Source organism: Antechinus flavipes, chromosome 3, assembly GCF_016432865.1.
Source record: "Antechinus flavipes isolate AdamAnt ecotype Samford, QLD, Australia chromosome 3, AdamAnt_v2, whole genome shotgun sequence".
Lineage (NCBI taxonomy): Eukaryota > Metazoa > Chordata > Mammalia > Dasyuromorphia > Dasyuridae > Antechinus > Antechinus flavipes.
The window spans coordinates 246,179,214-246,194,098 of record NC_067400.1 but is presented as its reverse complement, the minus strand read 5'-3'; the positions used below and the strand labels follow the sequence as shown (position 1 = coordinate 246,194,098).

General features: G+C 37.5%; 2 protein-coding genes across 2 annotated transcripts; both read right to left on the bottom strand.

Annotated features, from left to right (window-relative positions):
* Positions 1–485: 485 nt before the first annotated feature.
* Positions 486–1,051, bottom strand: LOC127557875 (keratin-associated protein 19-5-like). The gene has a single exon (XM_051991160.1). It carries the CDS (start codon positions 1,049–1,051, stop codon positions 824–826), a length of 228 nt encoding a protein of 75 aa, XP_051847120.1. The 3' UTR covers positions 486–823.
* Positions 1,052–7,471: 6,420 nt separating this feature from the next.
* On the bottom strand, positions 7,472–13,498 carry LOC127557146 (keratin-associated protein 19-5-like). Its single transcript, XM_051990581.1, has 2 exons — positions 13,326–13,498; positions 7,472–7,613 (listed from the first exon to the last, which is right to left on the bottom strand). The coding sequence occupies exons 1-2, from the start codon at positions 13,496–13,498 to the stop codon at positions 7,472–7,474; spliced, it is 315 nt and encodes a 104-aa protein (XP_051846541.1).
* Between the last annotated feature and the right edge of the window lie 1,387 nt (positions 13,499–14,885).

Here is a 14,885-nt window from a genome sequence, read left to right as displayed (position 1 = left end):
CTTGTGATGTGCTACAAAACTTCAAGTTTCTTGATGATAAGAAAATAGTGAATTACAGCTAGACAAGGGGAATTCTGTCAAATTTTGTCAGTTATTAGAGATGCCTTGAATCTGGAAGTCATAAACATGAACCTGAGGCTCTGGACATATCAGTCTTTTTTCAAACCTTATAAATGAAATCTCTCTCTGTGTGCACCAAGAACAGTGAAGAAGGGGAACAGCTTATATTTGGGGATTGAACATTATGGAGTACTAAAATTTAAGTACTACAGAAATAAAATTTTAGGAAGACATTTAACCAGAAAACAATCTACTTTTTCAATAGATATATTGAATATAGAGTAGTATCTCTTCATTACAAAAGATGAACTAGAGAATAAATCTTCTGCAATGATATATAAACATAGGTCAAAATTGAAAATATTTTTCATAATGTGAGGCTGAAAACCAAGCACAGGGAGGTCAAAAAGAAGATGTGAAAACAGTTTTGCTAAGGCAGTGAAATAAGTTTATTAGAAATTCATAATAGACACCTCAGCAATGGTGTATTAAAGACGAACAAATTGCTGAAAATGAGCTGTCATTGGAGGAGTCTCCTTCATGACAAGTGAAATTCTGCATCATTTCCTAGAAGGATGGATCCTGCTGCTTTTCAGTTTCTGCCACTTTATTGTTTTGAGTCTCCAGAGGAATTCCAAATTCTTTTCACGGTAGTTTTCCCATGATACCAGGCAGTAGAAGAAGATACAATGATGTATTTTACATGCTGTGGAAATATCTCCAAACCCAAGGATTCCATGACAACTCAGAAGCAAACAGTTTTTCAATAGAAGCCATAAGAAGAATATCTTCCACAGCAAGATGGGCGGCAGCAGCCATAGCCATAGTTACCATAGCCCAGGCCTCCATAGCCATAGCCACCATAGCCCAGGCCTCCATAGCCACAGCTGCCATAGCCATAGCCTAGGCCACGGTAGCTGCCACATCCACAGCCATAACCAGAGCCATAGCCATAGCCCAGTCCTCCATAGTAGCCGCCGTAGTAGCTCATGGTTTCAGGTTTTACAGATTTGGTTTGATGTCAGTGAGAAGTTGTGAATGTGTACAGCACCACCTGCATGGAGACTTTTATACACATCCAGCAGGAGGTGTGGCAGATCCATTTCACAACTGCATAACTCACATTAATGAAATTACAAAGGTAATATCACATTCTTTTCATTTTTTGTTTCATGAAAACTACTACTGTAGCTTATTAAAGGTATTTTCTATTTGCTGTTTCTCTGAGAAGGCTCTGCCAGGATCTCATTCTTTTAATAAGAAATGATTATGGCGTTATCAAAGCCCATTAGGTTAATATGATTGATGCCCAATTCAGGTTTCATGAAATTTCTCTCAGATGGCATTGCCTCCTTCCATTAGACTTGCCAGTTTGATCTTCTGATTTTTTTTTTTTTTGGCTGAGGCAATTGAGGTTTAAGTGACTTGCCCAGAGTCACACAGATAGGAAGTGTAAAGTGTCTGAGATCAGTTTTGAATTCAGGTCCTCCTGACTTCAGGGCTAGTGCTCTATCCACTATGCCATCTATCTGTCCCCATAACCTTCTGATTTTTGAGACAGATTATAAAATTCTGTCTCTTTTAATAAGTTATTCTTGAACCTCAAATAATTCTAATTTCAATTGTGCCCCAATTCCAATCAACTATTCCAAAATCAATCTATATACAAATCAACTCTTCAGTATTTGTATTGTGCTAGACATTGAGAATATGAAAACATCAAGGTACTTGTGACAAACACAGAATTAGAGGGAGAATATTTCAGAAGCAAAGGTACAAGCCAATAGGGGAAATGTAACAGGTAGGATTAAAGGTGAGATTCTAATGGACCAGGGAAAGTCAGATGGAAGAGGTGGGAAAAGGGGAAGCTTCTGGACAGGCTGGAAAGCCAACTAGTGCAAAGTCAAACAGAAAAAAAACATAAAATGTATTGTAGATAAGGCAGATAAGTCAGCATGGGCAGGACCATGATGAGTACAATAAAGTGTGTGAAATCTAAAAAAAATAGAAATGGTCCAGCTCATGAAAAGAGGTAAAGGAAGCAACTGAAGGTTACAAGATAATTGTTGCCCTGCTGAGGCTTTACAGGTGAGAAGCGAAAAGGAGTCAGAAAAATGTTTTTGGAAAATGTCTTGATCATCTTAGTGGAGAAGGGATCTGAGTGGAAATAAAATTGAGGCAGGGAAGCTAATAATGTTAAACTCTTTATAGAGAGATATTATGAGGGTCTGATTTGAGGTAAGAGTTGTGTGAATTTAGAGCAGTGTTTGATATTTGCGCTAGAGATATTTGAAAGCAGAAAAGACAAATGTTATCAACAGAACAGATAGATGCCATAATAGTTAGGAGCCATGGTCTTTGAGACTTTGAAACTAAGTTCTTGACTTGATAATTGGTGTTCTGAAAAGAAGTCGAGACAATAGAAATAGATTGGAAATTGGCTATAGTTGTTTGTCCTTTTTCAAAGAGAATAAATGATAACATTGGGTGATGTCTTGACATACATGAATTGGATTTAAGTGACACAGACTTGCACAAATCAGCTTCACTTGCTTTTCCAGAAACATCAAAGTCCAATGGCAAGACAAAAAGCAAGGTGACTGGTGATAGTTTGGGATGCAGTGGACTATCTTGGCATCTTAGATATCTGTCCAAGCTCTATGCACTGCACAGTTTTCTGCTTCAGGCACATTCATGACTATTGTTCATCTAACCATTCTGCTGAGGGAAGTCTACACATGCTTGGGTAGAAATGTCTTCGTAGTTATCTCAACCTGGTTTATCCTGTCTGCCAAGAAGGTTTTATTTAGGTGTGGCTGCTGCGAGCCATACAACTTGGAGCTTGAGGTGAGAGCTCAGTGACAGATAAGTACCAAAGTTGGATGAGCAGTGTTGAAAAGTGTCCAATAAACCCTTATACTAGATGTGCTAGACTTTCATGAACACTCCATATGCTGGTGGGAAAAGGTAGGGTACTTTTATTTTCCTCTAATAAAGGTTTAATATACAAAGTACAAAACCAAATATATATTTATATATACATATGTATGAATGCATGTGTACATATAGCACTTCCCTTATGAATATATTGTACAAGGATATGAACTCTTCTCTTTCCCCCCCAGAAAACAAACTTTTATTGTCTGCAGATTGAAGCATAGTTTTTTTGTTGAACATTTTTTATTAAAGCTTTTTAATTTTCAAAAGATATACATGAATAATTTTTCAACATGAACCCTTGCAAAACCTTGTGTTCCAATTTTCTCCCTCTTTCCCTCACCCCTCCCTTAGATTGCAAGTAATTCAATATATGTTAAACATGGTAAAATGTATGTTAAATTCAATATATGCATACATATTTATACAATTATCTTGTTGCACAAGAAAAATCAAATCAAAAATAGGAAAATGAGAAAGACAATAAAATGCAAGCAAACAACAACAAAAAGAGTGAAAATGTTATGTTGTGATACACACTCAGTTCCCACAGAGCTCTCTCTGGCTATACATGGCACTGGTTTGAATTGTCTCATTGTTGAAAGGAGCCACATCCATCAGAATTGATCATTGTATAATCTTGTTGTTGCCACATACAATGATCTCCTGGTTCTGCTAATTTCACTTAGCATCAGTTCATATAAGTGTCTCCAAGCCTCTCTGAAATCGTCCTGCTGATCATTTCTTATAGAACAATAATATTCCATAACATTCATATACCATAACTTATTCAGCCATTCTCCAACGGATGGGCATCCACTGACTTTCCATTTTCTTGCCACTATGAAAAGGGCTGCCACAAATATTTTTTGCACATGTGAATCCCTTTCAAAGTTGGGGTACTTATGAAAAGGCCAAATGAAGAGATCTGTTCTAAAGCTCTAAAGGAGCTTTAGATGTATAAGGGCCAAAATCTTGAAATTTTCTAATAAGACAGTTTATGATGTGATACAGGAGCTCAGGAGAGAGCCAAGACTAGAAATGTGACTGAGTGTAAGAAAGAAGGTTCTTAAAGGTTCTTTTTAGGATCTAAAGACTAGGATTCTGGAAGATCTATTCTTTCAAACTAAAAGAAGCTTGGTAGGGAGGAAAGAAAAGAGACATACTTTTCAGGTTTAGCCTGAGATAGCGGGCATGGGTAAACTAAGATGATAAGGAAGGGATAGCCAAGCTAAAAGAACAGTATTAAATACCCAGGAGCACCAGTTGGCCAGAGATGTCGAAAGCTGAAGGGAGGTAAAGGAAGATCAGAGGAGGCCATTCATAGAAGAACATCATCAAACATTTTGTAGAAAGCAATTTTCTTGAAGATTGGCATCAGGATTCAATTTTCATGATTTTCAAAAACAGTGAAATGGAAGCAATCAGAGATCTTTATAGTAGAACCCAATGTATGCAGTATAAGTAAGGACTTTTTAAATATGTAAATACTCAGAAGGGCTAATAATGTACATTTGAATAAGATCATACATTCAGGGCATACACAATCACTTGAACAACTGAGTTCAGGGGATAATCTGGGCTAGAATTAGAGATGGATTTTTGAGTTTCGGAGAGAAAGGAATTGAATCCATAGGAACTCCACCTTAGTGGCTGGTATCTAACTTTCAGAGTGCAGTTGAGAGAAGAGAAGGCAGATTGTCTCTCTGGTTGCCAAGTGTCTTAGAAAAACTTCAGTTGGGGATAGAGTCAAGACACTTTACTGGAGTAAACGCAGCAACTCTTCTGAGTTTTTTCCAAATAATGCTAATATAATGTCTCAAAATGAATTCTGAAGCAATGAAACTAACAACAGAATGAAGTGAAATTCTTTTCCAGTCTAAGATAACTAGAAGATAAGTAGGAAAGGTCTGTCACAGTAAGATTGTAAGTGGAGTACAATCCAGTGCTAACCATATGAAGCATATACTTTTCCTGTTAAATCAGCAGAAGGTCTCGGGGGAGATTGAATACGAGGTGATATCAGGGAAGCTCTCAGCACACAGATGGTAAGGGTATTGGACAACTGGTCAGAAAAAGATTATAGGGAACCCTTTGCAGGAACAGGACTCTGTTGCATAACAACTACAAGCAGTTACGGGTTACAGTTCTAGTGTGAGAAGGAGTACTAGCAGGAGCGGAGCCCTGGTCAATTCCCTCTTGAGAAAATGATAATTATAACTCTTAAACTGAATAGATTAGGCAACCCAAAGATTTAAGTTTTAAGAACAATAATTTATTATTTGGAGAAAAAATGGATGAAAAAATTAGAAAGTTGTTTGGCAGAAACTAGGTATATTAATGATCTCAAACCACATACCAAGATAAGGCCAAATGAGTACATGATTGATGCATAAAGGATTATATCATAAGCAAATTATGGGAGCATGAATAGTTTACCTGTTAGATTTATAGATATAAAAGGAATTAATTTTGATTGAAATTAAAAAGTTTTTTCACAAACAAATCCAATGTTGCTAAGATTATCAGGAAAGCAGAAAACTGCAGAATTTTTTTTTACAATAAATATTTTTGCTAAAGGTTTCATTTCTCAGATATATGGAGAATAGAGTCAGTTTTATAAGAATATAAGACATTCTCCAATTGATAAATAGTCAAAATATATGATCAGGGCTTAATCTAAGGTGGGGAGTGTAATATGTGATTGCAGAGGAAATGCCAAACCACTGTAGTATTTTGCAAGAGAAAATCCCAAATGACATCAAGAAGAGTCAGACATGACAGAAAGGGAAAATGACAATTGTAGGAGGGAATGTGTGAAAATTGGGCCTGGCCTTCTGATTCTTTAGAATCCTGCATTCAGGCATATTTAGACACCAGTGAGACATATGAGTTCAGGGGAGATTCTATATTATTCTTGGAAATGGCAGTAGTGAGTGTAAAAAAGAAGGGAAATAAACTTATGAGGAAATCACCAACTGAGATAGTGTGGTAGAGAGAGGAGGAGGCAGGTTTTAGTTTTTGTGATTGTGAAAAATTTTAGAAAGACTTCAATTGACCAGGAACAAAATGATCTCAAGACATTTAGGGCCACAATAGGTGTCTCATTTCTCTTCTCAACTTACAAATCTTTCAGAACTATACTATCTAGTAGACTATAGCAGAACTATATCTAAAAGATAAACAAACCCAATAGGATGTTACATGACAACCCATAATCCCATTATGAACTTGAGACTGTATGAAGAAGGGTTTAAGGAACTAGTCCTCAAAAAATGGAGGTGATAGTTAATCTGTAACCTACTATGTGCCAAGTAGAGTGCTAAACTTTGATTTTCTTCCCAAGAACCCCTTAGAGGGACAGGATTACAAGGGCCACGTTGGGTTAAGAAGTTGAAAATATACAAAGGTCCCCAAAACTATTGTGGGGCAGCCAAGCAGACAGGGAATTGAGTTGATTAGAGAGTTCAATTGTTTGAGTGATTTATAGGATATCTGTGCAGAAAATAGTCTACTAGATAGGCTTCAGTTCTAGGACAATGATGTGAGTCAGTGAGGAGATGAACAACACTCAAAGGGAAAGTTGTCATGGAAACTTTTGGACTTGAAGTCCAAAACTCCCTTTTCTACTCTTTTTTTTTTCTGTGCCATTCATTTGTGCTGTGCCATAAAACTTCACATTGAAATACTGGTAGACAGGATAGGCAAAACCAAATTTTGGTATTTGTTAGGGACACCTTGGATCTGAAGGTCATGAATGATAAACGTGTGGCCCTGATCATGTGAATCTTTTTGAAACCTTGAAGATGAAAATCATGCCTATGTGCATGGAGAAAATAGGAGAAGAAAAATAGTTTATAGGGACAAATGCCTTATCTTCAGTAAAATTAGGGTTGACCATTATGAAGTCCTAAAATAAATAAAAGTAGAACAAATAAGAATTTTTATAAAGACATTCAACAAAGAAATAATATGATTTTTATTTTTCAATAGAAATCTTGGGATGTATTCTTTCATTGCAAAAGATGAATTAGATTACAAATATTTTCCAATATAGGTCATAATTGAAAATCTCTTCACAATATGAGGCTGAAACCCAAGCACTAGGAGGTCAAGGAGGAGAGGTGAAAACAGTTTTGCTATGCCAGTAAAACAAGTTTATTAGAACATAGTGACATACATCTCAACCAAGTGTAGAAGACTGGAGCAAACTTGTGGGGATAAGCTGTTGTTGGGGGAGGGGTCTCTCTAATTATAGGTGAAATTCTGCATCCTTTCCCAGAAGGACAAGTCTTGCGGCTTTTCAGTCCCTGTCATTTCAGTGCTCTGAGATCTTCATGTAAATTCCAGGACTCTCTTTCATGATACCCAGCTATAGTAGCAGATAGAATATGATGCCTCCCTAGGCCAAGAAATTACTTTAAGCAGGCTCAAACAAGGATTCCATGCTGCAGGTGTATATGGTTTTTTTTTATTAGAAGCCAGAAAAATAATAACTTCCCCAGCAAGATGAGCAGCAGCATCCATGGCCATAGCCTCCATAGCTGTAGATTCCATAGCCATAACCACCATAACCTAAGCCTCCATAGCCATATCTACCACAGCCATAAACTAGGCTATGGAAGGAGCCATATCCATAGCCTCAGCTATAGTTCAGGCCCCTATAATTGCTGCCATAGTATCTCGTTTTATCAGGATTCACAAATTTGGATTAATGTCAAGAAGTTGTAAGAGTATACAGTACCATCTGTATGGGGACTTTTATACACATCCAGCAGAAAGGATGCCAGATTCATTTCATTCACATTAATTCACATTAATGAAATTGTAAAGACAAATCACATTTTTTTCAATTTTTTTCCATGAAAATGATTACTTTAGCTTATTAAGGGTATTTTCTCTCTATCTGATGTTTCTCTGAGAAGTCTCTGCCAGGATCTTGTTTATTATAGTGTTTCCAAAGTCCATATAGTTAATGTGATATGCCTTAACCTGCCTTCATGGCAACAATTTCCCAGGTGCACTGTCTTATTTCCAGTATATTTGTCTTCCTGGCCTTCTGACTTTTTTTTTTTTTGGCAGGCTATGAAATTCAGTGTCTTTTAATATGTACTTCTTGAGACTTAAGTGACAGAATCATACAAGTTTTAGATTGGAGTTAAGGTGGTGAATCACAACTATATGGAATAATTCCTTCAAACAAAGACAATGCAAGGATGTCAGAGAGAGTTCCTTAGTAGGCACCAAAGACCACAATAAAGTCATCGACCTTTTAATTGTATAAATACTGAGTAGTGCTGATTATATGATTTTAGGTAGGAAAATGCATTCAGGGTATTTAGACATCCAGTTGAACAAGTGAATTTAGGGGAAATACTGGTTTAGTGAGCTGCAAAGAGAAAGGAATTGAATCCATGGGAAATTAGGAGTTCACTAATTGAGAGAATGTAGTAGAGAGAAGAGAAGGTGGGCTATAGCTCTCTGGTTAGGAAACATGGGGCATCAATAGTTGTCTCATCTCTCTTCCCAGCTTCCAATTCTTTTACAAATCTACTCTAAAGCATAAACAGCTTCAACAGGATATCATTTGACCACCAGAAATCATATTGTGACCTTGAGATTATATGAATATATATTATATATGTATATATATATATATATATGTGTGTGTGTATATATATATATACACACTTCTCAGGGCATAGCTGATCTTTGCCTAAGCTGGAGAGCATTTTGAGAAGTACAGATTCCAATTCAGACTCTAGGACATTCACTTGAATGAACTGGGGCTCTTGGGCTTGTAGGATATTCAGGGTTAGTAGTGCTAGCTCTACTAAGGAGTTTTAGTGGCTAATATATAGAATAGGCCCTATTTTATTTTGACTTTCCCATGTAGGAGAATTTGGATTCAGATGTGACAGTTTCCCATCAGAAATTGAATTTCTACTTTGCTAAAGAGAATAAAATATTCTTTGCCTAATATGAGCCAAGAAAGAAATGATCATTTTCCTGAAGGATTAGTTTCCACTAAAGTAACCTCTATATAATGTTCTGGAAAAGGACTGGAGAATCATTTGGAGATGTGTTTTGGAAGGAATAGATTGAAATGAGGATGTTAAGGATATTTCTCTAGAAAAGCAATTGAATTCATAGAAGTGAACTGGCTTTTTATGAATGGAGTATAATGCCTAGGAATCATCTGGAATAATAGAAATTAATTTCAAGCTAAAAAGCAGCAGGCAGAATAAGATCCATTGTGATACTTGTATTGTTTGGTTCACTGTTTGAAATAAAAGTTCAACTAATAATCATTTATTAAATACCTAGAGTGTGAAGTTCTGACATTTTTCCCTGTGAACTTTTCTGGAACACATCATTATGGGGCCATCCTTGGCATATGGAACTCAAGAATCCAAATGCCTCAATGCCAATTGTGGACTGACAAAGTAGATATTCTCTTTCCCTGGGAGTTTGAATTGATTAAAGAGCTGAGGTGTCTGAGTGATTTTGGGGACTCCCTTGCAAGAATGAGTACCTAGCCCTGATGAAAGGGTGGGTTTCAGCTCAAGGGCAATGTTATGATTTGAATCAACAAAGCATGTGGCTGGCTATAGGAAATGGTACCCACTTAAAGAGAAAGTTTCCATGACAAATTTAGAATTTCATATATGATTATCATCTGTATTCTATGTGGTTTGCCGAAATTTCTTGTGCGGTGCTCCAAAACTCCAAATTTCTTGGTGATAATAAAGTGGTGGAAGATAGCTAGACAAGGGAAAATCTAATCTAATTCTGGCAGTCATTAAGTAAACTTTGAATCTGAAGATTATGAACCATAAATATGAGGCCCTGAATATATGAATTTTTTGAAACCTTTAAGAAAACAATTCTGTCCATATGCACAGAAAACATGTTGGGGAGGGGGCACAGCTTACATGGATATATATTCCTTACCTTTGGTAAAGTTAGGATTAGATATTACCAAGAACTAAAATGTAAGTGCTATTGAAATCAAACTTTAGAAAAACATTCAAGAAGGAAATATATATTTTCCAGTAGAAATCTGAAGAGATATAATTTCTGTAATGCCTAGGCAAGCTTTCTGGAGGTCTTCTGGATGTCCTTGGTCTCAGCAGGATAGTCACCACAAGAATGGTGAGGAATAGAGTCTAAAGTCTTTACTGTCTCCTTCATAGTCTGTCCCAGTCTGACTCCTTCACAGTCTGTTCACTCTGACTGACTGACCAACTGACTCTGCCCCCAGTTTTCTCAGCCCTTAAATACCATATTAAAATTACATCATTACAGCATACTGAATATATGTGAACTAGAGAACCATTACATCACCATACTTAAGTACTAAGTATGCCATGTTTCCCCGATAATAAGACCTATCCCAAAAATAAGCCTTCCCCTTACTGTGTAAGATTCCTCTAAAATAAGCTCTCCCCCGGAAATAAGCCCTATTGAGATTGCTACTGTAGTGAAGGTGATCCCCTGTGCTACACGCTACATTATGGTACCCTCTGTATGCACCGTCCTCCTCCTCCCCCCGGATGAAATGCACGCCGCGCTCCAATCTGCATCCAATCAGAGCTGCAGCAGTGAGTGTGTCATCCTGTTCTTCCCCAGTGATTTGCTTGCTGGCGCCATTGAGAGCAGTGCCGCGGAGGAGAGCTGAGGCAGGACAACATAAAAACCTGGTATGTAAGCAGGAGTGAGGGGATGGATAAAAGGGATGGAGGATAAAAGGGGCATGATGGAGGATAAAAGAAGAACTCAGCCAGCACTCACCATGCTAAAGAAAGAACTTCCTTGCAGAGAGAAGAATAGATCAAGTAATGATTCCTGCAGGAATGACTGCCTATCTCCAGACCCTTGATATTGCAATAAACAAGCCATTCAAGGACCATTTGCACATGGAAGTCAATGACTACACTGAAAATAGAATGGAAAGAAATCAGTGTGGAAACTTTGTGAAGCCCTGTCTGCAAGAAGTCATGACTTGGGTGAAGAAGTCATGGGATAAAATTACTGATAGCTGTGTCGCCAAGGCATTACGAGCAGGTTACCTGGACAAGACATGTTCATTTAAAGAGAGCTATATTGCTGGACATGACAGATTGGGTCCACTTCTTCTGAAGGAAATAGAGGCACAAGACATCCAGGACAGAATTCAGGGTATGGACACTTATGACGATGTTGTTGAAGAAGATGACATGATCATTATTGAATAAAGGTACTTGTTTTTGTTCACATTTACCTGTTTATTAAAATTGCTGTCATTGTTCATTAAAATAAGCCCTCCCCTGAAAATAAGCCCTGTGGTGGTTTTCTGTCCAAAAAAATAATAAGACAGTGTCTTATTATCGGGGAAACACGGTATGTAAACTAGAGAACTATCATCTCATCAATGGCACTGAGTTAACACCTTGTTGTAAGTATCCTTGTTTCAAGTAGTTTCAAGTAGTTCAAAGTATCTTTGGATACAAGAATTCAAATATGAATTCTCTAGAATTCAGGCAATCTACACATTTCATTGCAAAATTGGGTAATAAATATTCTGTAATGATGCAGAATAGTAGATCAAGATGAAAAATATTTTCATGGTGTGAAGCTGAAACTCAAGTATTAGGAGCTTAGGGAAGAAAGGTGAAAACAGTTTCAATAAGAAAATGATACATATATTTTAGAACATTGTAACATACACCTCTGCTGTGTTATATCAGAGTTGAACAGACTTCTAGAAATGAGCAGTTGTTGAAGAGTCATGAAAGGAGCATTATTTCCCAGGATTTGTTTCCACTGAAGTGATTTCTATAGGATGTGTCTTGAAAAAAAAAACCTGATGAATCATTTGGAAATATGTTTTGGGAGAAAACAAATGTAATGAGGCTACTGAGGGCATTTCTATAAAAAAAAGCTAGTGGAACCATAAAAATGAAAAGATGTCTAGTGAATGAAGAATAATGCTAGCAGTGATATATAGTAATATAAATTACTATCTAATCTAATGTTAATATAATAAACAGCAGAAGGAATAAGGTTTGTACTATTTCTTCCACTATATGAAACACAAGATGCTTTATCAAGCATCTACTATATACAGACAGAGAGCAAACCTTTGGCTTTCTTCCCAAGAACCCATCTCAGAGACATAATTTTGGAGTCCATGTTGCCTTGTGGAATTGAGGAATCCAAAGAGTGAGGCAGGTTATGAAGCAGCAAAAGCAGATGATCTCTTTCTCTGAAGTCTGGATTGACTAGTGGTTAGGTGTTTGAGTGCTTTGGAGGAAACATTTGCAATGAATCTAGTTCTCTTGTGTATGGGGCTGTCTTTGGCTCAAGGCAGTGTTTTGAATTGTACTGATTGTTTAGTCGACTGGAGGAGATGCTAGCCAACCAAAGGTTCTATGACAACCTCCAGATTTAGTTATGGCTTTTTTTCTGGTTTCTTTCTGGAGTGTCATTCACTTGTGCTGTGCTTCAAAACTTCAAATTGCTTGGTGATAAGAAGTTATGAAAGACTGCTAGATAAGGCATAGGCTAAGCCAGATTCTGATAGTCATCAGGGTTGCCTTAAATCTGGAGATCATGAATCATGAACATGAAGCCATAAATATGTTAATCTTTTTGAAAGTTTGAAGATGAAGTCCCTGTCCATGTGTATAATGTAGGGATGCAGCTTATTCAGTCATATTCCTTGGCTTTGAAAAACTAGGAGTTGATTATTATGAAGTATTAAAATGTAAGTAATACAGATTTAAATTTTAGAAAAAATATTTAACAAGTAAATATAAGATTTTCAAACAGAAATGTGGAGATATCAGCTCATTCCTAAAAAGAAATTGGAGAGCAAATCTGCAATAAACACAAATAAATATATCAAAGTTGAAAATTTCTTTATGATGAGAAGCTGAAACCAAACTAGAGGGAGGTCAAAGAATACTGATAAAAAGGGTTTTGCTAAGTCAGTGAATCAAGTTTGTTAGAAATTCACAACAGACACCTCAGCAATGGTGTATTACAGCAACAAATTGCTAGAAATGAGTTGTTGGAGGAGTCTGCCTTGTGACAGTTGTAATTCTGCATAGTTTCCCAGAAGGATGGATCATACTGCTGGAATCACTGCTACTTAAGTGACCTGAGTGCTCCTTAGGGATTCAAAGACTCTGTTGTTTGAGCTCTTCCATGCTCCCTAGCCATAGAGGCAAATGGAATGTGATATCTTTACTAGGTTGTGGAATTAGCCTAAGACAGACAGGATCAAGGTTTCAATGATCGGCCAGGAGCAGGTGGTTTTTCAGAACAAGCCATAGGAAGAATACCTTCCACCACAAGATGGGCAGCAGCAGCCAAAGCCATAGCCACCATAGCCCAGGCCTCCATAGCCATAGCTGCCATAGCCATAGCCTAAGCCACGGAAGCTGCCACATCCACACCCATAACCAGAGCCATAGCCATAGCCCAGGCCTCCATAGTAGCCACCATAGTAGTTCATGATGTCAGGATTCACTTAATTTCATGAATGTTAAGGTAAGTTGTGTGAATGTATAAGGCACTATCTGCATAGGGACTTTTGTACACTTCCAGCAGGAGGTGTGGGAGACCCAAGCCAGTACTGCATTTTTGTCACTGTTTGTTCTCTGAGAATAAATTCTCAAGCTCATTAAGGTTATTTTCTCTTGATTTGTTCTTTCTCAGAGAAGGCTCTGCAAGGATCTCATTCTTATAATTGCAAATGATTATAGTGTTGTCAAGCCCATATCATTAATGTGGATGGTGCCTAACTTCATAGCCTTTCTCTCCCCCATTCACATATTTCTACTTCCATTATGTTTGCCATCTTAATCTTCTGCTTTTTTTTTTTTTTTTTTTTTTTGGATAGCTTATAGATTCCTCTGCCTTTTAATCTGTTCTGTTTAAGAATGGAGTGAAAGAATCATTTAAATTTCCAAATCGAATTGATGTAGTTTGTGGTCCCTTTAAGAAACTAGTGCATTCAGATTGATCTATTCCTTTTTGATTCCCAACCCCTCCTAGCTGATGCATTATCAATTCAGGAAGCTATCCTGGTCAAAAGCATCTCTTTGAATTCCAATAGGAGATCAGGGCTTGTCCCAGCCCTCATCTGGATCGAAGCCAACTTGGGCTCTCCCAACCCCCATCAGATCTGAGCCAACTTGGGACTCCACCCATGGGCCTCTTTAGCTAAATCTCTTATTATAAAAGAGCCAAGCTGGAGTACTCTCTTTGCAGAGATTCCAAACATGCCAGCTTTACGCCTGGCATGCCAAGAAGCCTCTATCTACTGGAACCCTATTTCTGATGCTCTTTATCCACACCTATTTCCTTAACTAGAATTTAACCCCATAATAAACCTATTTTATCAATCCAGGTTTTCGGGTCTGCAAATTCCTTTACAGAGGACTCTTGTGCCACTACTAGATCTCATTTAACTCTCCACTCTTGTGCCAAATCCAAAGGGATTGTAGGTGAGCTCTATTTGACTCTGTACCCCGAACCTACCACTAGTCCTCATTTTAATTTGGGTACCCCAAAACTAGACTTCATCAGAATTAAAATGGTGGTGGGATACAATTATTAGTCAAAGAACCATTCCCAAATCAACCCAAATACAAAGCAACTCCCTAGTGTTTGTACTGAGCTAGCCATTGTGATCAGGACTATAGAGGGATGAAATGGTCAATCCTTAACATTCTAAAATCACTCAGAATATGAAAATCACAAAGTACCTGCCACAATCTTGGAGAGTTGATGGTAGAAGATCTCACCGACAGATGCACAGGTTACTGGAGGAAAGGGGGAAAATAATCCTGTTATAGAGAGGATTAGAACTGAGCCTCAAAGGGAGCATGGGAATTCAG